Here is a 23306-nt window from a genome sequence, read left to right as displayed (position 1 = left end):
CACATAAGGTTCAAATGCAAGCCTAATTATGTGAGATCATTTCCCATAACCTTCTCTTCCCTTCTTCTTCCCTTCTCCCCTCACCTCATTCTCTTTCCTCTTCCCATTCCTCCCTTGGATTGAGACATAACAGAACCACTCCCAGGCCCTGTCTAGGTAGACTCTCTATGAATCCTGACAATGATAGGCTTCAGAGGGGACTCACATCACCTCCCGAAATTAGAATGAAGCTGCTGATCCTTGTTTATCACTGTTCATTCATGTTTACCTTTTAATGTTTCTTTTCATACCTATGTTTGAACTCCAAAGTTTCTCCTTGGTTCTGGCTTTTCTCATCAGGAACGCTTGGAAGGCCTCTACATCATGAAAGATCAGTTTTTCTCCCTTCAGGATTATACTGTTTTTCTAGGTAAATTATTCTTGGTGGCAAGTCCATGTTCTTTGCCTTCTGGAATATTATATTCCAAGCTCTCTGCTCCATTATGTGGTGGCTGCTGAATCATGAGCGATCCCAGTTATGGATGCTCAGTACCTGAATTCTTTCTTTCTGGTTGCTTGCAGTATTTTTCATTTGGGATAGAAGTTCTGGATTTTGGCTATGATATTCTTGAGGGTTTTCATTTGGGGATTTCTTTCAGAAAGTGACTGGCGGATTCTTTTTATTTGCACTTTGCCACCTGGTTCTAAGAGATCTGGGCAAATTTATTTTATGATTTCTTGAAATATTATTTCCAGGATATATTTTTTGGTTATGACTTTCAGATAATTTAGTGATTCTCAAATTCTCTCTCCTGGAACTGTTTTCAAGGTCAGTTGTTTTTTCTATTTTTCTTCAATTTTTTCTTCAATTTTTTTAGTCTTTTGACTCTTTTAATATTTCTTATCGCCTCATGGAGTCAATGGCTTCTATGTGGTTCATTCTATTTTCAGGGAATTTGTTGCTTGGGCAAAGTTTTGTACTTCTGGTGCTAAGCTTTTAATTCCCTATTCAATTATTTCTCCTGTAGCTGTCATTTCTTTTTCAATATTTTCCTTCAGTCTTCTCATTTCATTTATAAAAATATTCTCTTCTCTTTTTAAACTTTTGTCTCATCCCTTTCAGGAATTCTACCTGAATTTGTGCCCAGACTGTGTTTTCTTATGAGGCTTAGCTTGCAGCTGTTTTGGAATCATTCTCTTCTTCTAAGTTTGTGTCTTGAGTATCTCAGTCACCACAATAGATTTTTATGGTGGGGTTCTTCTTTTGTTTGCTCATTCTTGCAGCGTGCCTCCTGACTTCTGGACTTGATGTTAGGGCAGGACTCTGTGGAACTACTGGAGGGAACGTCCTGCTTTCTTGTGAGTATTAACAGTTGTGTTATTCTGGGATCTCAGGGACAGTTTCAGCGCTCCCGGAGTGGTCTGATCCAGGGCAAAGTTGGCAGATTGCTGCCCCCAATCTGTGCTCTGCAAGTTCGTGACCTGACTTTGGGTCTGCTGGACTTAGTCCCTCTCAGCCAGCTGGGAAGCTCCACCGGTTCAGAGGGACAACTTCAGTATTCCCTTTGCTCTTCTATTAATTTATGTTTTGTTTTCAACATTCACTTTTATAAGATTTTGAGTTCTAAAATTCCCCCCTCCCTCCACTCCCCCTTCCTGAAGACAGCATGCAATCTGATACAGGGTATACGTGTATGACCATTAAACATTTCCACATTAATCATGTTGTAAAGAGGAATCAGAACCAAAGGGGAAAACAACGAGAAAGAAAACACACAAAACCAACAAAAGAGCCAATCGCCTGCTTCGCTCTGCATTCACACTCCATGGCTCTTTCTCTGTAAGTGGAAGCATTTCCATTATGAGTCTTCTGGAGTTGTCTTAGATCACAGCATTGCTCAGAAGAGTCAAGTCTAACAAAGTCGGTCATGGCATAATGTTGCTGTTACTGTGGACAGTGTTCTCCTGGTGCTGCTCACTTCACTCAGCATCAGTTCACGTAAGTCTTTCCGGGTTTTTCTCAACTATGTCTGCTCACTACTTCTTTTGGAACAATAGTATTCCATTACATTCGTACACCACAACTTGCTCAGCCATTCCCCAATCGATGTGCATCCCCTCAATTTCCAGTTCTTGGCCACCACAAAAGGGCTTCTATCAATGTCTTTGTACATGTGGGTCCTTTCAGGATTCCCTTTGACTTGGGATTCCTGCTGAGACTGCTCCTCTTCCTCTGGAGTCAGAACCATGCCACTGCCGCTTTCTCAGTCCACTTCCCAGGGCCTAGCACTGCTCCTTACCCCAGAACGGAGGGCCACCTCTGGGTGCAGATCTCCTCCTCAGTCTATCTGTATCTGTGACCTGGAATGGACAGTGGGTGACCAAGCTGCCAGTTGGTGCCTGTTCCCAGCTCAGGGCCTCAGTATGGGTCTGGGACCTCCTCTTGCACAGCTTCTCTTTGTGCACCAGGGTTCCCCGTGACCACTCTTGGCCAGACCTGGCCCCATGTGCCTGAAGACCTCTGTCTACCAGTACCAGTCTGGGCTGGACAAGTGGCTTCCTGTGACTTTTCCTTAGATTTCCCGATCAGGATTTGGTTTGACCCTGCCTTCCTAGTATGGCTGTGGGTGAGACTCCTCCACTCAGCCTCAGCTTCCTCATCAGTCAGTCAGTTGATGAAAAAAATTACCCAGCTTCCTGCTTCCTAAAGAATTGTCAAGAGATGAATTTGTGAACCGCCAGGAGGAAAGGGAGTGGTGGATGGAGGCAAAACACCTGTATTCTAGCGCTGCCTCTGCTCTCAATCCTGTGGAAGCTAAGGCAAGTCACTTGGCCCTTCTGGGCCTCAGCTTCCCTCTCTCTAAAATGGGAGAGTTGGCTGTGAACATCTCCAAGGCCTTTGATCTTATGATTAACACCAATGAGTTGTGGGGTGGGGGTGGAGTTGTTGGCTGGAAAGTGGTCAGCTGCTTGTTCAACCGGCAGAGTCAGAATTCCTCAGGCCCTCTGGGCACTCCTTCCCAGGCCAAGCATTCCCACTATTCAGTTCCTTAAGCACTGGATGAGCACTTGAAGGACGATGGAATGAGGCTGAGGCAGGAAAGGGCAGAGATTAGTTACGGGCCCTAACAGGCAGGGCTCTCGGAGGACCAGGTCAGACTCCATGAACCCTTTGACCTGAGACGCCTGCTCGTGGAGGGTCTGCCCCTGCAGAGGGAGTCCCCAACATAGCCTCCAGCCTGTGAGGGAAGCCAAGAAGGAAAAGGCCACCTGTGATGGTCATTCATTGTTCCAAGCTCTCATTAATCAAGCCTCCTTTCCAGTCACCCACTTCCCAGACAAACTGTTTGCTCGATATCTCTGCTCTACACTTCTCACAGCAAACACGCTCCCTAGCCTCAGACTCAGGCCCTAGGGAGCTTGGAGATGAGGACTTAGGAGTTTGCAAATGGTGGGTCCAAATCACTCTCCACTTGGGTTATGATTCATAGAATGTCCAAATGGAGAGGAGAACCTAGAACCTAGAATGGGGTAGCTGGGAGGGACCTTGGAGATCTCTTTGCCAACATACCTATCATGCATGTGAGGGTCCTTCCAGCAGGAGCGACTTTGGTGCTTTCCAGGGAAACTCAGCTACTGGGATGATCATGAATCACACTGAACCCTCCTTCTGCTGTTCCTGGGTTCCGCGACGTTGTTCCATTTGTTTCCTATAACACATCTTCGTTTGGAGTTAGCATATTACCTCTACTTTACAAAGGTATAAATTGAGGTCCAGAAAGGGAAAGTACCTACATTTCCTCAATGGTTAACAAACTCCCTCCTGGTCACACTGGAGAATGAAAGAGGAACAACCACCACCAGCCTATCCCAACGATTCTGATCCCCCAGCTGTCAATCAAACCCATTTGAATGTCTCTTGAGGTGGAGCCTCCTTGGGATCATGCTCTTTAACCATAGGTGCCCCCATGACTCTGTCCAGGGCCCTCTTCTCTTCTTCCTCTAGTCTCACTCCTTTGCTTGGTGATCTCATCAGGTGATCATCATCATCTAATTTCCATCTCCATGATAGCTCTCAAATCAACTCGTCCAGCCTCTTTCCTGACCCATCTTCCATCCCCAGCAACCTATTGGTCATCCTGATCTAGATGTCTTGTAGACGTCTTAAACTCACTATGTCCAGGACTGGCCTCCTATTCTTTCCCCTTAGCCCTCCCCTCTTTGAGCTGACTGACCCACATTTTGGGATCGGGGAACCAGAGAAGAGGCAGCACCTGGGCTGAGCCTTGAGGGAAGCTGGGGATTAAAAAATCCTTATCATATCTTGATTGATGCCTTTGGGTTCTTTACATCTCATTTGTTTCTGAATATGTCTCTTCCCTCTCTCCTACACAATGACCTTCTTTTGTAACCAATACTTTTAAACAGAGAATTAGGTTCAGATGTTGTGCCCGTCATTTCTCTTATAGGACCTGGGTTCAAATCCTACTTGAGATACCTATATCCTTAGTGACTTTGGGCAGGTCATTGGACTTCCCTGGTCCTCAGTTTTCCCTCTGTAAAATGAAGGAGTTGAACACACTGGAAGTTCCTTCCGACTCCACATGTCTGAGAACGTTTTCTTCTGTGGATTGCAGGCCCAGTTCTCTATTTGACACCCCAACTCACTTTGGGTTCGCTTTCCCCATGTAACTTCAGGTCTTTGGGGAGGCCTCTCCACTCTGCAAATGCACTCCTGCTCCCAGGTCCATCCTCTGGCACCCCAGAGTCTGAGCCTAGGCACTTGGATGGGACAATGCCAGCATCCCAGGAGGGTTGACTTTGCAAACTTTCCTCACCCACAAATATTTGTGATACCAACTTACTCCGCCAGAGGGTGGAGGGCACAAAGAGGGGTCTGAGCCCCTACCCCACAGGGCTTGAAGGTTTTGTGATTTAGCTGAGGAGACCAGCAGGAAGCCTCCTCAGGAAGTTAACCTAATACTAAGCCCCCAGGGATAGTCAGCCAGACAGGTGCATCCCAGGACAGATGCCACCAGAGGGTTTCCAGGGAAGGTCTAGGAAGAGCTGAAGAGGGCCTGTGCACACCTCAGTGAAGGCAGGACCCCTGAGTCTGTGGGCAGAAAAGAGCCAGGAAGATGGGAGGGGAGGGGAGGGGAAGGCAGAGCAGAAATGCTCATTTCCAGCCAAGGCTCTTCTGCCTCAAGGGGCCTTCTAGCCACTTAGGGGGCATTCACAAGAGGGCAAATTGCAAATCCCTGCTCTAGGGCCCTATTGCCCCCCATCTTCTAAATAAAAGTGGGGTGTGAAATGTCCCTTCGGGGCACCGATTTTGGAGGGAGAGAAGCTGGGTTTACTTTGGATACTTCCTACTTGTGAGATCTCTCTGGGTCTCAGGTTCCTCACCTGAGGGACTCAAACAAGCCGGCATCTGGGCCTCCTTTCTACCCCTAAGCCTGTGATCCTCTACAAGGCCCCCAGGAGGGAAGTGGGCCTGGACCCCAAGTCCTAAGAATTCGGCCTATGTGCTTCTCCCTTTCCCCTTTGGGGGCCGAGCCCGAGGCTCCAGAGGGAAAGGGAGGAGGGACAGGGCCAGCTTGGACTGCGGCTGAAGACCACGAAGGTGGGAGTGGCGGGTGGGAAGAGAGACAGTTCCGGGGCTGTCCCCTGCTGGAGAAGGCTCGGCCACCCAAAGGACGAGATGGCCTCCAGGCTGGAGAGAGGCGGGTCCTTGGTTTCTGTCGCCGTGCCTCAGTAGACGCTTCGCACCAGCTGCTGCGACCAGTCAGAAGCCCGGGGACCAGGCTTCTAAGGGGGCTTCGGATCCGAACCAAGAACTTGAGGGTCTCTCAGTGGGGATCACGGGTGCGGGCAAGGAAGCCAGGAGCCACGAAGCAGGTGTCGCTGTTTGTGTGGGTAAGTGCGCCCAGGGAGTGCGTAGGGGACAAGGGGGTTGAGCCCCAGGGTTCCAGGGGGCGCCCTTGGGCTATGGCTCGGGTCCCCCACGCCGGGCACGGAGAGGGGCGGGGCAGGGAGCTGGCGTGTATAGGTTACAGGCTCCTGAGTGAGAAGGGGCGGGCGAGGCACCCCGAGCCCCGCCCCGGGCGGCGGGCATGGGCAGCTCCCGCCTCCCTGGCTCAGTCGGTGCCTCCCCTCGGGAGTGGGAGCCCAGTCTCCAGGGCAGCGGCGGTGGCGGCAGCTCTCAAAGCGGGGAGCGGGGAGCACCGCCCTCCTTCCTTCCTCCCTCCCGTCCCCTCCCCTCCCCTCCAGACCCGTCCTGAGCCCTCCGAGCCGCCGCCGTCCAGTGTCCCGCGGCTGGCCTCTGCCGCCCTTCGCTCCCGGGCCGGCCCCATGGCGTCCTCGGCCGGGTCCCCCCCGCAGGCGGAGCGGCGGCGCTGGGGTTGGGGCCGTCGGGCCAGCGGGCCCCTGGGGCTCAGCCTCAGCCCCAAGGCCGCCTTCCCCTCGGAGCTGGCCGAGGTGACACCGGTGGCCGGAGCGCTCTATGCGCCCATCCCCGCGCCGGGGCCCGGCCCTCCCCCTGCCGCAGCCCCGGGGCCCCGGGGGTCCCCGGCCCCGCCGTCTCCTCGGGGGCCCCCGGCCCCACCGTCGCCATCGCCGCCGCCCACCGTGAACCTGGACCCGCGCGTGTCCATCTACAGCGTGTGGCGCCCGCTGCTCACCCGCACCCACGTCCAGGGACGTGTCTACAACTTCCTCGAGAGACCCACGGGCTGGAAATGCTTCCTCTACCACTTCACGGTGTAAGTGTCCGCGCCGCCCCCTCTGCTCCTAGCACGGGACCGGGGACTGTCCCACTTGGCCCGCCCGGGCCCGGCTCCTGCCTGGGGCCAGCGTTGGGCTGGCCGGGGAGGGCTGCTAGTCCCTGTGTAGGACCCTGGCAGCTGGGCTCTGAGCCCTGCGTGGCTGTCTTTGGCAGTGGCACCCTTCCCCCCACCTAGGGGGCAGTTCCTGAGGGCCCAGCACCTGCCCCAGGCTGCTCCTGGTCGGGGGGGGGGGGGGGAGCGGTGAGGAGGAAGCAGGGCTCAACCTGCCCCTTCTCCCCGTGGGAGCCCCGGCGGGTGGGCTTTCCCTGCTGCCCTGGTGCTAGTTACCAGGAGCCAGCCTGCCCAGAATGCCTTTACAAACGGCCAGGGAATAGTGGTTCTTGAAGGGGGGTGGGGGTGGGGCTCTGATTGGACTGGTGTTGTCTCCTAGCCCCATTTTGGGGTCTTGAGCCTTTTTCTCCCTCATTCAGCCTCCTAGAAATAGTGGCCTTGACCTTGCCTAAGGAAAGGCGGCGGGGAATTGGGCCTGGTTTCATTTGGGAGTGCAAGGAGTGAGCTGCCCATCTATCCACCCACCCATCCCTCCACTCACCCATTCTCTCCTGGTGGTGGTGCCCACTCCCTGGCCCCTTGCTGGCCCCTTGCCAGCTGGAGTAATATATGTTTTTCTCTTTCTCAGCCTGTTCTTGGGAATCGGAGGATATTCTGAGTGTAGGTGAAAAGGGGGTGAGATCAATGAACAAGCATTTATGAAGTACCTGCTGTATTCCAGGCTCTGTGCTAACACAACCCCCCCAAACAAATCATGTTCTCAAGGAGCTTATATTCAACTGGGGGAGACGAGCTATAGATCGGACCCTGGCAGATAAATATGGAGGACATGGAGGGTTGCCTGAGAAAGGACAACCCTAGGGGCTGGGGGCTTCGTAGAGGCAGTGGCTCTTGGGCTAAAGGACACAAGGGATTGTATAAGGTAGAGTCAGTAGGGAGAGCATTCCAGGCCTAGGGAATGGCCCAGACAAAGGTATGAAAAGAGTGGACCAGGGCTAGTGAGGGACCAGTCTGTCTTGATCATTGGGTGTGGGGAAGGGAGGTAGGAAGGGGCCAGGTTGTGAAGGGCTCTGAATACCAAACAGAGCATTTTATATTGATTTTGGAGGTAATAGGGAGCCACTGGGGGTTCTTGACATGGTCAGGTCTACACTTTAGAATCATCCCATTGGCAGTTGTGTTTGAGAGGGAAGGCTCGTTAGAAGGTTATTGCCATAGTCAGGTAAGAGGGGATAAGGTGACCTTGTGGGTGGACAGAATAGGATGGATGTGAGTGATGTTGCAGAGAAGGAAATTGTAAGATTTGTCAGCAGAGGGGATAGGTGGGGATGAGAGAGAAGAGCCAGGAAGGGCCTTGTGGTCCTGAAGCTGGCTGACTGAGAGGATGGCAATGACCTTGAGAGTGATAGCGAAGGTTGGGGGAGGGGGCAACAAACTCAGTTTTGGATGTGTTGATTTTGAGATAAGATGTCCGGGAGGTGGGAAGTGCGCAATGAGGAGCTCAGGAGAGAGATGTGGTCTGTGAGCCGGGAATCATTGATTCCCTGGGATCTTATGAGCGCACCCAAGTGAGATGGTACAGAGGGAAGGAAGAAGAGGGTTAGGGTTGTGTTTGGGAGTCTCGGGAGCTGACTCGATGATACGAAGGAAGGCAGAGGCTGGGATTGTGTTTGGGGGTCTCGGGAGCTGACTCGATGATACGAAGGAAGGCAGAGGCTGGGATTGTGTTTGGGGGTCTCGGGAGCTGACTCGATGATACCCAAGACAGATCCTAGGGCACCCAGGGCTAGTGGGAGTAACCTGGAGGAAGATCCAGAGAGACTAGTGGCTAACATTGCTCTGTGACATTCCATTCAGCTTTGCAAAGCTTTTGACAAAGAGCCCTGTGGGGCAGATGCTGTCACCTCCAGTTAAGTGTCAGAGGCAGATTTGAACCCACAGCCTCCTGACTCCAAGTTCAGCACAATGATGCCATTCTGAGAAGTAAAATGAATCAGCTGCCCTTTCTATGGGGGGCTTACAGTCTTGTTTTTTTGGGGGGGTGCTATTGAAAAGGACACAAAGGAGTATACTAAGGAACAGTTGCTCCTCTCAGGAGGCTATCAGTCTGGGGGATATGAAAGACTGAGACTGAAAGTACAACCCCATCTAAGTTGGCTACAACGTAGAATGTGCTGGTGAAACAAGCAAAAACTCCGAAGGGAGAAGGTGAGGGGAAAGTCCATTCCCAGCCTGGGGGGTGGTAGGTGGGGATAGCGGGAGAAGGGGCTGGCTGGTCCTACAATACTGGGGGTCACGGGTGCTGACTCGGTGATACGAAGGAAGGCAGAGGCTGGGGTTGTGTTGTGGGGGTCACGGGAGGTGATTTGATGATACAAAGGAAGGCAGAGGCTGGGATTGTGTTATGGAGGTCTTAGGAGCTGATTTGATGATACCCAAGGCAGAGGCTGGGATTGTGTTGTGGGGGTCATGGGAGCTGACTCAATGATACCTGAGGAAGGCAGAGGCTGGGATTGTCATGGCTGCTCAGTTTCACAGGGGAGAACTTTGACTTGCACGTCACCTGTCTCAATACCTGCCCAGGTGTGGTGCCTTGTGTGATCAGGGTTTTCAGGGACCTCATCTGGAGTCCCTTGGCCGCAGGTATCTTAATTCAAAGAGATGGGCAGATTTGGGGCACTGGTAAGGTTCTCCTTGGGAGGACTTGAGCATGGAAGGATGTTCTAGGTTCTCTGTTGGGCCACAGGCTTGGTTTGGCAAGCCCCAATTTGCTTGGCAATCTTGTTCGCATATCTCCCCTGAGCTGGAGTCGGAGCTAGAAGAGAGACCAGGAAGCACCAGCCTCTGCTTTTGCATCTTCTTGTATTTTCGAAGATTTTATGGATGGTGTTTGTTCGCGTCACTGTTGCTTCTCAATAATCCTCCAGTGTCTAGAACCTGCTGGAACAAGGTCAGTTAATTCAAGCCAATGGACGCCTCTTGCTTGTCTGATGGTGGATGCCCCATTCCAAGTCCCTAGTCCACCATTCTCTGTGGCCTGGAAGGAAGTAGAGTGGACCATTAGGCTTCTGGGCTGGATCGCTCCATCCATCTGAACGCCGATGTCTTGTTGGTTTGTTTTTCTTTCGTTATTGTAGTAGCTGGGCTTATTTGCCTGACTTCTTCTTGGCCTTAGTTTTACCCATCTTTTCCTCATTTCTTGTGGCCAGTGATTTTCCTGTGACGTTTCTCTTCCACGCTGTGGGCAGCCCTCTCCCAGTGAATTTTGCTGTTGCCCTCAGAAGTGCTGGGATGGATATTTTCATGTGAATGGGCTTTCCTTCCCCATCTTTGGCCTCCTTGGGGTTCATGCTCTATAGTGGGGTTCTGGGATCAAAGGCCAAGGTGGTCTCTTTACAGTTTAAGATGTTGCTTGCCGAAGAGGGCAAGGGATGGGATTCTGAGCCAGGGGCTGAAACCTTTGCCCCAGGGTGGGCGGGCTTTGGGCCACCTTGCCAGAAGCCCTGAAGTCAGCTCCAGCCTCCTTAGAGAGAGCACTAAAGTCAAAAGGGCTGGGGTATCCCCTCAACTCTTTTCCCCATCCCAGACCACAGCCAAGGCCTCGCTGCTGCCCTTCCTGACCCTGTCTTGTTTTAGTTCAAGGAGAAGGTGATTTCTGGGGGCCTAGTGTGCCAATAGTGCTTTAAGGCCAGATCCTTCCACTTTAGAGGAGAAAACTGAGACCCAGAGAGGAGAGGGACCTGCTGTTGCCACTCTGCTGGTGACTCTGGCATGGCCTGGTCCTCGCTGCCCCCTCCTCTGCCCCGGGCCAGCTGCCAAGTCTTTCCTCTTAGTCATGGAATATTAAAGGCCCTGAGGGAGCTGTCCATAGTGCGTTAGAGGCCCCATCTTGTCCAGGGAAACTGAGGCTCCAACAAGTAACGTGGCTTGCCTGAGGTCACCAAGGAGCAAGAGCCTGGCTGAACAGGGGGCTCATTCATTTCCTCTCTCAGCCTCTAGGGTCTTCACAGAATTAGGAGATGCTTGGGGAGGCGGGGAGGGGTAGAATGACCTGGACCGAAGGAAGTGAGAAGGGCAGGACCCTGGATCGCCTAACCCCAGCTTGACCTATATGCCTACCTTTTGTCACATCCCCTCCTTTGAAGGCAGGGACCTTCTCTTTATATCTCCTCTCAGTGCCCAGGACTGTGCCTGGCCCAGAGGGTGGGGAATGTACATATGTTCATTGGCTGATTGCTTTATCAGCTGTGGGCTCCTGGGTAAGTCCTTTCCCCAAACTGAGGGGTGGCTCTGGGTCTCCAGGTCCTCCTCTGTGCAGGGAGGAGGCTGGGCTCAATTCTTGATTCCCAGGGCTAGGAGCTGGCTGTTGGAGGCAGCTTGCTCCACCTGGTCCCAACTCCCTCTGGCTAGAGTGTGGGGAGCTGACAGCTCTGACTCTGGGCTGGAGCATTGTAATGTTTACCCAGAAGCCCCTGGGCTCTCTGGACACTTTTCTCACAGGAATGGGCCCCATGGCTGGATCCCCACCCCTCCACCCCCAGGGGAGAAGGAGGCCAGGCCCAGAGCTGGGCATGCTGTAGGTACTTCGTAAATACTCCTTGGGAGGAGCTCTCCACTAGGGGACAGGTAGGGCCTTGGAGAGAGGAAGCCCTTTGAATCTTGGTTTCTGCTTTGGTGGGGAGGGCCCCAGGGGAGGCTGAGCTCAGGCCCTCCTCAGAGCCTCCTCTGCCTCCTGACCCACTGCTGGGGGTAGAGGCTGGGCTGCTCCAGCCTTCTCTGGGGGTGGGGAACACTCATAGAGGCTACATGTTCCAGCCTTCTCTGGGGGGGCCACCCACAGAGGCTGCATGCTCTGGCCTTCTCTGGGGGGCCACCCTGTGGCAGGCCGGCTTGGTCCAGGCCCTGCTCAGAGCTTCCTCTGATGCCTGACCTGCTGCTGGGGGTAGAGACTCGATGCTCTGGCCTTCTCTGGAGGGCCACCCTGTGGCAGGCCGGCTTGGTCCAGGCCCTGCTCAGAGCTTCCTCTGATGCCTGACCTGCTGCTGGGGGTAGAGGCTACATGCTCTGGCCTTCTCTGGAGGGCCACCCTGTGGCAGGCCAGCTTGGTCCAGGCCCTCCTCAGAGCCTCCTCTGAGGCCCGGCCTGTGCCGCTGCTACTGCCCGCCCACAGGAAGCGTGGCTTTGCAAGTGGACTTCTTCCTGATTTCAATTGTTTTTGTTCTAGGAAATTTCTTACCAAGAGCATTTCTGGCCTGGAGAGAGGTGAGGGCAGCTGGCCCCAGGGGCTGCCCTGGTCTGCTGGGGGATGCTGTGTCCTCTGGTGGGAGACAGGGAGGCCTCCTGGAGGTTGGACCCGCTGCCCTCCACAGCCCGGCCCTGATTCTTCGTCAAAGGCTAGAATTCAAGGAGGCCATGCTACTGTCCAGCCATGGCACCTCACGAAGTGTCTGCCCCTCTGGGCCTCATTTTCCCCATTTGTCAAATAAGAGGGTTGGAGCCCGTGGGCTCGAGGATCATTTGGACTCGCACTTCCCATGCTTTGGCATAGTCTCCTCCAACTTGGAAGGCTGAGCATGGAGGCCTGAAGGATTGGTCAGTGAGGCTGAGAGTCCCTGGCTCCATTTGGCTCTGGCCCTTCCTAGAGGCAAAGGCAAATCAGGCCCAGAGAGGCAAAGCCACTTGTGCAAGGCCACACAGCTATTAAGTGGCTGACTTGAGACTTGAACCCAGGGCCTCCAGGCAAAATCCAGAGCTTTTCTCACTGTGCTTCACTGACCAGGGTCAAACAGGAAGTAAATGACCAAGCCAGGATTTGAACCCAGATCCACTGCCCTCCTTTTCTTTCATCTCTGCTTTTGGAAATCCCAGCCTTTCTTGGCCAAGGCCTAGTTCAGCCCTCTACTTCATGCAGGAAGCCTTCCCAGCTTTCCTAGTTCTGGCTCAGGGCCCCTCTTCTGGGGCACATTCGGTCTCCTCTTATTCTGCCTGCGTTCTGGTCTCCGCTCCCATCCTGGGGCCTAGAGCGACTCTCCTAGCCTGATGGCCTGGGTGGCTCTCCGGCCTCCTGGTCCAGGGACCTGGATGACTCTCTGGCCTCCGATCCTGGTGGCCTGGACGGCTCTCCTGTTCCGGTGGCCTGGGTAGCTCTCTGGCAGGATGACCACCAGGCTGCCTCCCCCTCAGTGTCCAGCACAGGGCCCACCCACAGCAGGTGCTCCGCAAACCTCTGAGGTGAGCGGCTTTGGAAGGATCACTGGCAGGAGGGCAGTCTTAGCCAGAGCTGGGTAGCAGGGACAGCCTGCCCATGTTATATCTGGCTCTGACCTGTTCCTGATGCCCCCACCCCCTCTGGCCCAGGTGCCCCTGCGATGGGCTAAGGCCCCTAGCAGGGCTTCCATAAACATTTCTTCGGTGGTATCGGATGAAGCCATGGAGTTAGCCCAAACATCCCAGGGAGGATATCCTGTCCCCTGAAGCACCAGGCCTCTCTAGCCAGCTCCAGAGAGAAAGATCAGAGGCTCTTCCTGAGGGCAATCCTCTCTCTTTGGGCCCCACAGGGCCTTGAGCTGCTGGCCTGCAGGGGAAAGGAGGAGGCCCTCCCCCTGTTGGACAACAGTGGATTTGCCCCCCAGGTTTCACAGGTCATGGGATCTTAGAAATCACTGAAAGGACCCTCCGAGTTCGTCCAGGCTGTTCCCTCATTCTGCAGCTAAGGAAGCTGAAGGAGGTGACTAGCTTAGGGTCACTCAGTTAGTGTCCCTGAAAGAGTCAGGGAAGGGTTGAAGGGTTTGTGTGTGTGTGTGTGTGTGTGTGTGTGTGTGTGTGTGTGTGTGTGTGTGTCTGTGTCTGTGTCTGTGTGTGTCTGTGTGTGTGTGTGTGTGTGTGTGTCTGCTGCCTGGATCCCCAGGGCGATCCTCCAATGGACCTTGGAGAGATGAGCTAGGAAGGAGGAGGGAAGGAAGCAGCTCTGACCATGTCACCCCCTCCTCATTAAACTCCAGTGGCTGCCTATCGCCTCCAGTAGCAAGTACAAAATGCTTGGTTTGGCCTTCAAGGCCCTTCCTAGCCTCTCCAGTTCCCTTGGATCCAGTGACCCTGGCCTCCTGGCTGTCCCACCAACAAGCCCCTCCCTCTCCTGGCTCTGGGCATTCTATCTGGCCCTTCTCCCTCCTCTACTCCCACCACTGACCTGGATCCTGGCTTCCTTCCAGTCCTAACTACAGTCCTCCCTCGCACAGGACACCTGCCCTGGCAACCTCGTGACTCCAGGGCCTTCCCTCTGTTCCCGATCTCCTCTAGCCTGTTCGGAGCTTGCTTGGACTGATCGCTGCTGTGCCTGTGGTCTCTGCCATTAGATTGTGAACTCCTTGAGGGCAGGAACTGCCTTTTGCCTTTCTGTTGGTATATAGTAGGCATTTAATAAATGCTTATTGCCTGACTGATCTAGTCCAGCCCCCTCCTTTCCCAGAAGGGAGCATGGAATCCCATGCCTGCGCAGCCCATCCAGGCTCCTTTGGGGCTTCACTGGGCAGGCAGATGGGACAGAGGGGGAGCACCGAGCCATTAGTGACACACAGACCAAGCCACTTCTTAGTCCCTGGACTCCTTAGCTGATGATATCTGTCTTCCCTATGTCCTGCCTCGGTTTCCCTCTCTATAAAATGGGTAATGAGTTACCTTCTCCCTTCCTTATCGATTTGAATGTGTCTCCTCCCTAACCAGTGACAGGGAGAGTCCTTCAGCCAGCCAGATGCTGGGGACAGGCCCCACAGAGTTGCCCCTAAGGAAGGGAGAAGGGGGCTTCGTCCCAGGTGCAGCACTCCCCCCTGTTCCCCCTTCATCCCCCACCCCTGCTGCTCCGACCTGCACTTCCTGGCTCAAGTGCATTGGAGGCAGCCCACAATGACCCCAGTGCCTCCTTGGGGAGGGGGAGAGCTGGCCCAGGAGGGGGCTGGTTAATCATTGACTGGGCTCCCAAGCTTGTCCTACCCCCTTCCTTGGCCTGGCTCTCGGCCATCCCAGAGTTTATTGTCAACAGAAACATGCTTGGAAGATAAATGACCGACTGTGGCCTTGTTTTCCTCCTCTTCTGGGGCTGGCCTTGGCTCCACTGCTTTGGAGGAGCCTCCCAGGAGAGGAGCCACTGTGAGGCACCAGGAGGCTGGGTGAGGCTGGGGCTTGTGGTGCTCCATGACAGAAGGCTCTTCCTTTTTCCTCCAGGTCCCTGGCTCAGGAACCAGAGCAGCTTTGGGGCTCAGCACAGTGGGCAAGGTGGCTTCCGGTCCCTGTTTCTCTTTCTTTGATTAGATCCCTTGGGCTGGTGGCTCAGTGGATAGAGTGCTGGGCCTGGATTCAGGGAGACTCGAGTTCCAATCTGGCCTCAGACACTTCCTAGCTCTGTGATCCTGGGCAAGTCGCTTCACCCCATTTGCCTCAGTTTCCTCATCTGTAAAATGAGCTGGAGGAGGAAATGGCAAACCATTTCAAGCAAACCAGTCCAGGATCTCTGCCCAGAAAGCCCCCAACGGGGTCACAAAGAGTCAGACACGATGGAAACGACTGAACCACAATAGCATTTATTGAGTACCTACTATGTGTTGGGCAGTGGGGTCTCCAGGACAAAAGTGCCTCGAGGCCTGAGAAGTCCAGGGCCCTGGAGAAAGCAGGGTGGTCTAGTGGTTAGGGCACTGGAGGAATCAAGAAAGCCCTGCTGGGTGACTGTGGGCCAGTCACTTCATCCTAGCCTCTACCTGTAAAATGGCCTTTATCCTGAAAATGACCCAATAAAAATGCTTGAGGGTCGATCGCCAGAGTGAGGAAGGAGACAAGAAGACTGCCCTCAGGGGCCTAATGGCCCCGGGTTCTGAGCCAAAGGGCAGAGGGACCGAGCAAAGAGAGAGGCACTTGTTGGCTGCCTTCCCACCAAGGGGGAGAGAACACATGCTTGACTGAGATTCCTGGGAGGATCATTAAAGGGATGTTTGGTGACCATTTAGACAAGGAGACAGTGATTGCCGAGAGCCACCCTGGATGCTGGATCTCCAGGATCACAAAACAGGGGATGTGGAGGTAACGTACCTTGATTTCAGCCGGGCTATTCTGGAAAAGCTAGACCGATCACATTATATTGATCCAGCCCGAAGGAGCGGGCAGTGTCAGCGTGGCAAGTCTCCATTGAAGGACCATGGGGCTCTGTGCCTGGCTTTATATGGCTTCGTGTTTTTATCAGCGGCTTGGATAAAAGGCAGAGATAAAATGTACCATCTTCATATGAAGTCAAGCTGGGGTGGGGGTAGCCGACACAATCGTGGACGTCATGTCAGAGTCAGGATCCAAGGGATCTTGGCAGGCTGGCCAGAGCACTGGGCTGAGTCGAATGAGGTAAAATTCGACAACGCTAAGAGTAAAGTCTGGCGCTGTGGCGCAAAGAATCAACCCTGCATGTCTAAGATGGGGAAGGTGCGGCTAGGAAGCAGATGTTCTGAAGAAAGGTCTGGGCTCTGAATGGACCACAAACTCTATGTGACAATTATCATCTAGGTTGTGTTTATTGCCTTGATAATACAATAAATCAGCTGTGGGATGTGTCAGTCAACACAGATGGTGGAATCTTGGGGCTCTATAGGAGTAGGGGGAGGCATGAGTGCCCCGGACTCTGCTCTCATCACATATGGTCTGGAGGGCTGAAAGCTCAGTTTAAGGACATGGATGAGCTCTGTTGTCTCTCTCCCCCTCCCCCCTTCTGCCCCCTTCTGCCCTCTTCTCCCCCCTTCTCTCTCCCTCCTTCCTTCTCTCTCTCTCTCTCTCTCTCTCTCTCTCTCTCTCTCTCTCTCTCTTTCTCTCTCTCTCTCTCTCCCTCTCTCCCTCTCTCCCTCTCCCTCCTCCTCCCTCACCCTTTCTCTCCCCCCTCCCCTTTCCTCTCTCTCCCTCTCCCTCTTCTCCTGCTCTCCCCTCCCTCTTCTCCCTCTCTCTCCCCCTCCCCCTCCCTCTCTCCCCTCTTTCTGTCTCCTCTCCTTCCCGTCTCCTCCCCTTCCCCTCCCTTTCTCTCCTCTCCCACCTCCCCCTTCCCCCTTCTCCTTCTCTTCCCCTCCCTCTCTCTCTCCTCCCCCTCCTCCTCCCTCTCTCTCCCCTCCCTCTCCCTTTCTCTCCTCTTCCCTTCCATCTCTCTCCCCCTCCCTCTCTTTCCCCCTCCCTCTCTCTCCCTCCCCCCATTTCCCTCCCCCTCCCTCTCTCCTCCTCCCCCCTCCCTCTCTCCCCCACCCCTTTTCTCCCCCCTCCCCCTTCTCCCCCCATCCCTGTCTCCTCCCCCTTCCCTTCCCTTTCTCTCCCCATCCCCCACTCCCTCTCCCTTCCCTCCTTCCATCCCCCCAGCCTTCAGGACTCCAAGACCAGCTCTGTGCTCTAGGCCTTGCCAACTAGAGTCATCTCAAGGGCTCGTAGCGGAAGATCTTCTCTCCTTCTGGCGAATCTGTCCCCAGTTTTCATGGGCAGTGACGGGCAGGGGGAGTTGAATGGCCAATCCCCAGCTGTCTGGGTTTGGCTTTGGGGGGAACATCTCTGGTTTCGTTTCTGCTGAGGTTCCTCTCAGCCTGGATGTTTAGTTCGGGGCGATGCAAACACTGGGAGGTTCCTTCTTCTGAGTACGCCAGCCGGGTGGTGCAGCCAGGAGGTGGGGGTGGGGTAAGGGTGGCATGTGGCAGGGAGGAGGCAGGCAGGCCAGAAAGGAGTCATCCTTTGATGCCAGCAGGGACTTCTCTGGCCTCTAGGAGCCTAAATCAGTGGAGTGTGAGCTCTGTTGGGGCTTTGAGTGGGGTCCCGGAGCCTCCCCAGCCAAGGCAGGAGGCTCATTACCAGGAGAATGGCCATCTGGTGATGGACTCTTTGGCCACAGGGAGCCATGAGACTTATTTAGGGAATGTGACTTCCCCAGACAGAAGTGAGCAGCCTGCAGCAGGGACTGTTTTTTAGGGGCTGATGTAGGGAAAGAAGGCTGGGGGATTCATTGAGGAGGTTAACTAAAGCAATTGGCTTTGCATGAGGTGTTTGTCTGTTGGTCCATGAGCTCCCAATGGAGGGAGCTTGTTCTGGTGACCTTGGCACACTAATCAGACACAGTCAGTTCATTTTGCAGAAGGAGAAACTGAGGCAGCACAGGCAGGTGGTAGGGCCAGAGCATCTTACAGATCTCTGGTTGTTTGGATGCCACCCTGCCCACCAAGACTGGGTGGCATGGACTGGAACTGGCCCTGTCACAGTGAGGTGATTCCACCTGGACTCCGTGGCCTCCATTGTCTCTTCTGGTTCTGATGTTCTGTCCAGGTCTCAGGCCTCAGTGGAACTAAGGAGACGGTGTGATCCCCAGGGAACCCAAACACTCTCATGACGGCTGCTGTGGGACCCTCAGTTCCCTTCTCTGAGGAGACAGAACTAGCCCTCCCCAGGACAGGTCCCAGCTCCTTGTGAAATCCTGAGCCCCAGATGCCAGGCCTTGGAGTTGGGCCTGCTCTCAGAGACAGTTGGCCATAGTTATTTTAAGGATACATCTCTACTTACTTTGGGGCTGCCCTGCAATTCCTTCCCTCTTTCAGTTCCCCTTGGGCTCCTGAGTCAGTTTAAAGCTCTTAGATGGGACATGAGCTGTCTCTGCTCCAGTGCTGGGCATCACCTCTGCCTTCATGCCTAGTGTGCCAACATTCATGTATACATCCATCCATCATTGACCCATTCATTCATGCACTTACTCATTTGTCCGTCCATCCATCCATCCATCCATCCATCCATCCATCCATCCATTCCTCCATCCATCCATTCATTCATCCATCCATTCATTCATGAATTCATTCATTCATTTGTCTGTCTATGCATCCATCTACCTATCCATCCATCCATCTATCATTCATTCACAGCGATATTTATGCAGTGTGTATGGAGTACAGAGCTCTGTGCTTAACTCTGGGAAGGATTAGAAGGTTTTGTATGCTCTGGGCCCCAGGGTGCATGCCCAATATAGAAGGGGACTCAGATACTCATACATATAACTCTATCTACACCATCTCACAGTGGGTGCTTTAGGGAGAGGCTGCCACAGTGGACTCCAGGTCAGAAATAGACATTTGAAAAGGTCCAGCTGAGATTTTAAGGCTCTGAGGGTCACAGGTTATTCTTTCTGAAGTTTGTGATGGACAGAGAGTGGCCTGTCATGACTCATGGAGTTGGTGGGTCGCCAGCTCCCTTGGAAATCAGGTTTCCTTGGCCAAGAGGGTCAGCCCTGATCTACCTCTGATGTGAGGCATCTCAGATGGTTGTCAGAATCTACTGGTTGGTGAGGATGGAGGATATCTCCTGTGGGATGGCCCATTTGCTGCCATCTGTAATCTAGGCAGGCTCTGGCCACCATCCCTTGGCCTGGAACCCCTTGGTTCTGGCTCGTTGTGACTCTGGACACTCTTGGCTCTTGAATTTCCCATTTGAGTTATAGCAAGAGGCAGTGTGATGCAGCGGAGAGAGCATGGAACCTGGAGTCTGAGGTCCTGTGTTCTAGTCTCACCTCTGCCTTTTACTTTCCTCCAAGAAACCCTAGGAGGTGGGTGATGCTGTAACTAGTCCCTTTTTACAGATGAGAAAACTGAGGCCCATTGAGAAGTAACACGCCCATATCATAGCTAGTAAGTATGGCAGGAGGAATTAGATCTAGGCCCTTGACTTCACAGGGACAGCAGTGTGCTGAGTGTCTGAGCTGGAGCTTGATGCCAGGACTCCCGACACCCTCCCCACCCCCATCCAGTGCTGTCTCTCACGCTCAACCTTGGCCAGATGTCTCTGCATCAGTGTCCTCATCTGTAATATGGTTTTCCAAATGAAATTTGTTATTATTTTATCAAGGTCTATAAGTCATACATTTGATAATTTGACTGTTATAGCATTAAAAGTATAAAGTAACTTTTTTGGTATTGTAATTTTTTTTCATATTGGCTCAGCCTAACCATGAGCACTGAATATTTCTTTAGCTGTGTAGGTTGTTCTTATTTCTTCGAGGAACACTTTATAATTGAATCTATGCAAGTATTTTGTGTGCTTTGGTAGGTTGATTCCCAGGTACTCTTACGCTTTTTGTAGTTATTCAGAATGGGATTTCCTTTTCTATTATTGCTTGTTAAATCTTGTTATCATTATATAAAAATGCTGTTGATTTTTGAGGGCTTATTTTGTAGCCTGAGACTGTGCTGAAGTTATCGTCTCAATTGGTATTTTTGCTGATTCTCTAGGGTTTCCTAAGTATTTTATCATATTGTTAGCAAATAGGAATAGTTTTGGCTCCCCTTAACTTCTCTTTCTGCCTATAGTTTCTCTCATCTTATTGCTTTTGCTAGCATTTCCATAACTATATCAATTAGGACTGAGGAGAGTGGGTGTGCTGACTTTATTTTCATATTTATCGGGAAAGTTTCTAGTGTCTCCCATTGCGTATAATGCTTGCCTTGGGGTTTTAGATAGATACTTTTTATATTAAAAAGGTTCACCCCCCCCAAAAAAAAACAAAAGGGACCTTCCATGCCTATATGTCCTTTGTAGGGTTTTAAGCATGAATGAGTATACTTTGTCAGAATCCTTTTCTGCATCTATTAAGATGACCATGGGGTTTGAGATCTTTTTGTTTTCAATGTGATTAATTATGGTGATTGTGGAAAGAGCTTTTCAATAGGAGTGGGATTGTTATTTATATCCAATTCATTAGATGTTTATGGAGCCTCTGCTGTGTGCAAGACCTCTTGTTCCATGGTGGGGACACAACGATACCTGACCTTGGGGAATTGACAGTTGAGCAGGAAAGATAAGAATCCTAGACACACAGAATCCTAGAACAATAGCTCTAGAACTGGAATGGATCTCAGAGGAATCTAGAACATCTCCCTAATTCTGTAGGTGAGGAACCTGAGGTCAGAACACACACACACACACACACACACACACACACACACACACACACAGAGCTAGGTGGCACCATAGTGCACAGAGCACTGGGCCTGGAGTCAGGAAGACTCATCTTCCTGAGTTCAAATCAGGCCTCAGACACTGACTTGCTGTGTGACTCTAGGCAAGTCACTTAACCCTGTTTGCCTCAGTTTCCTCATCCCTAAAATGAGCTGGAGAAGGAAAGGGCAAACCATTCCAGGATCTCTGCCAAGAAAACCCCCGATGGGGTCATGAAGAATCAGACATGACTGAAAATGACTAAGCAGCAACATGTGTGTGTGTATTTACACAATCAGATACACATGCGTATCTATCTGTCTATCTATCTACCTCCAATATATAGCAGAAAGAAAAAGCTTATCAAAGAGATCAGAGTGGCTGGAGTCAGGTCATATGTGGAGGCGATGTTGCCCAGGCTGGACCATGAGGAATGGCCCATGTCTCCTCAAGCCGAGATGTCTTCTAAAGAATGGTCCTGACCATGTCACCCTCTTCCTCAATAAACTCTCGTGGCTCCCTGTTACCCCTAATTTTCTTTAAATACAGAGCTGGACCTTGAAAGCCCTCCACAACCTGTCTGACACTATATTTCCAATCTTATTCTACTTTGTCACCCTTCCCACACTCCATGCTTCTGCCACGCTGACCTTTGTGCTGGCTCTCCCAGCTGACACCCCATCTCCTGTCTCTGTGACTTTGCCTAGAACACCCCCACATCAGAAATACCGCCCCCCCATACCTTCTCCCTCTTATACCCTCTAATTTCCTTTCAAGGTCAGCTTAGAGTCACGTGAGGCACAAGACTGTTCATGGGCTTCCCGGCTGTATAGCTGACAGGAAGCAAATCCCCTTTGGTTATTTTGTAGTGATTTAAAGAGGTGCCTGCTGCCCCCAGAATAACACCGGGCAAGCCCCTTGAGATCTGGGGCTGCTGCATCTTTGTACTCTCCCAGTGCTTGACACATGGCAAGGAGACTCATCAGTGAGGATGGTTTGGGGGATCATGCCTGGTGGTGACGACAATGATGTTTGCAAAGTACAGTGTAGCCTGTGATCCTGTTCAGAGCCCTGTGATGTGGGGGCTTCGTGGGTTATGACCCCTACTTTAGCCCTCTCCCAGGTCCTGCACTCTCTGGGGACCAGCTTCAGTCCTGGCCTATGAAGGAATAGCCCCGAGATCAATCAGGGACCGGGCTGCCCGGAATTCACTCCTTCTTCCCGTTTTCTGCTCCCATGTGTATCCACTGAGGGCACCACTCTGGTAAATAGGAATGTCCCTAGATTTACCCTATAGTTGTTTTCCCCTAAAAAGGATGTAAATCCATCTTTTTGTATTTGAATCCCCTCTCCTCCCCTCACCCCCAGGTGGTTGGTGAGTTAGGGTTTCCTGGGTGAAGGCCTCCGGCAGTCAGGACCCATCAGAAGGGTCTCACACAATATTAGCCCCTGGCCCTGCTATTGGCATGTGCTCTTGGCGCTTCTGAGTTAGCTCTTGAAGAGAAGAAGGGGTAGTGACATTGGACCACATGGGGCCTGCCCTGTGGGAACCTTTTTGTTCAGCTTCTAGGGATACCAAGGATTGAAGATATGATCCAGGGCTTCCTTGTCCTTTGAGATTCCAACAAAGGTCAAGTCTAGGAAACCACATGGGCATTCCCCCTGTCCCTGTCCTTTTCCCATAAACTCTTCCTTGCTGCCTGTGGCCTCCAAGGGCCAGCTCAGATGTCCCCGGCTTGGGAAGCCTTGCCTGCCCCTCTCTTACAAGCAGCTAGGACTCCCAATCTCCCTGTGCTTTGGGATCCTCCAATGAGCTTGTCCTGCTTTTTCTATTCTATCTGTAGTGGAGTGCGTCTTCTCTTTGGCCTCTGCTGGACTAAAAGCTTCTCAGGAGCAGAACGCAGGGCGGGGGCTGTCAGAGTCAGGAGGGACCTGAGAGCAGAGAACATTGGGCTGGGAGGGAACTCAGCTGGCTCAAAGTCACAGCAAGGGTTGGTGGCAGAAGCAGTCTCTGCACCCAAGTCTCAAGACCGCCTCGGATTCTCTCCAGTCCATCCCTGGGCAGCCAGGCACTGGTCTATCATCTCTGCCTTCTCCGATAGCCTTATCCAGCCACATTCCTGAGGGAGGGGCACACTGTGCTCACTGCTGGATGGACTTATCACTCTCACATGGTCCCCATGGGCAGAGGCACAGCAGCCACATCCAAGGATGTCGGTGGCTCTGGTGATGGTGTTGATACTTTCATGGATAGGTAGTAGCACAGAGCCCTTTTTAAATATGAAATTTTATTTTAAGAAAATCAGCAAAAATCCCAGCATTTTCTGCTCCCCACTCCCTGAGAGACACAAAACAAAACCCCTGTTACCAACGTGTAGTTTGGCAAAAGCAAATTCCCACACTGGCCGGGTCCAAAACATCGCCTCTCACCCTGCACCTGAGTCCATCTCCTGTCTGCCAGGAGGTGGGAAGCAGGTGGCATCACTTTGGTGCCCTCATTTCCAATTCTTTGCCATTGAA

At 52.6% G+C, this 23306-nt stretch overlaps 1 protein-coding gene across 1 annotated transcript in view; it reads left to right on the top strand.

Moving 5' to 3' along the window:
• Positions 1-5502: 5502 nt before the first annotated feature.
• KCNQ1 (potassium voltage-gated channel subfamily Q member 1) overlaps positions 5503-23306 on the top strand; it is a 275625-nt gene continuing 257821 nt past the window's right edge. The window contains exon 1 of the mRNA XM_036765323.1: positions 5503-6740. Coding sequence (XP_036621218.1) covers positions 5503-6740 — 1238 coding nt within the window. The remainder of the gene's footprint in view (positions 6741-23306) is intronic.

This window comes from Trichosurus vulpecula, chromosome 6 (assembly GCF_011100635.1).
Source record: "Trichosurus vulpecula isolate mTriVul1 chromosome 6, mTriVul1.pri, whole genome shotgun sequence".
In the NCBI taxonomy this organism is placed as follows: domain Eukaryota; kingdom Metazoa; phylum Chordata; class Mammalia; order Diprotodontia; family Phalangeridae; genus Trichosurus; species Trichosurus vulpecula.
The sequence above is the reverse complement of the archived record's forward strand: the minus strand, read 5'-3'. Positions and strand labels throughout refer to the sequence as shown.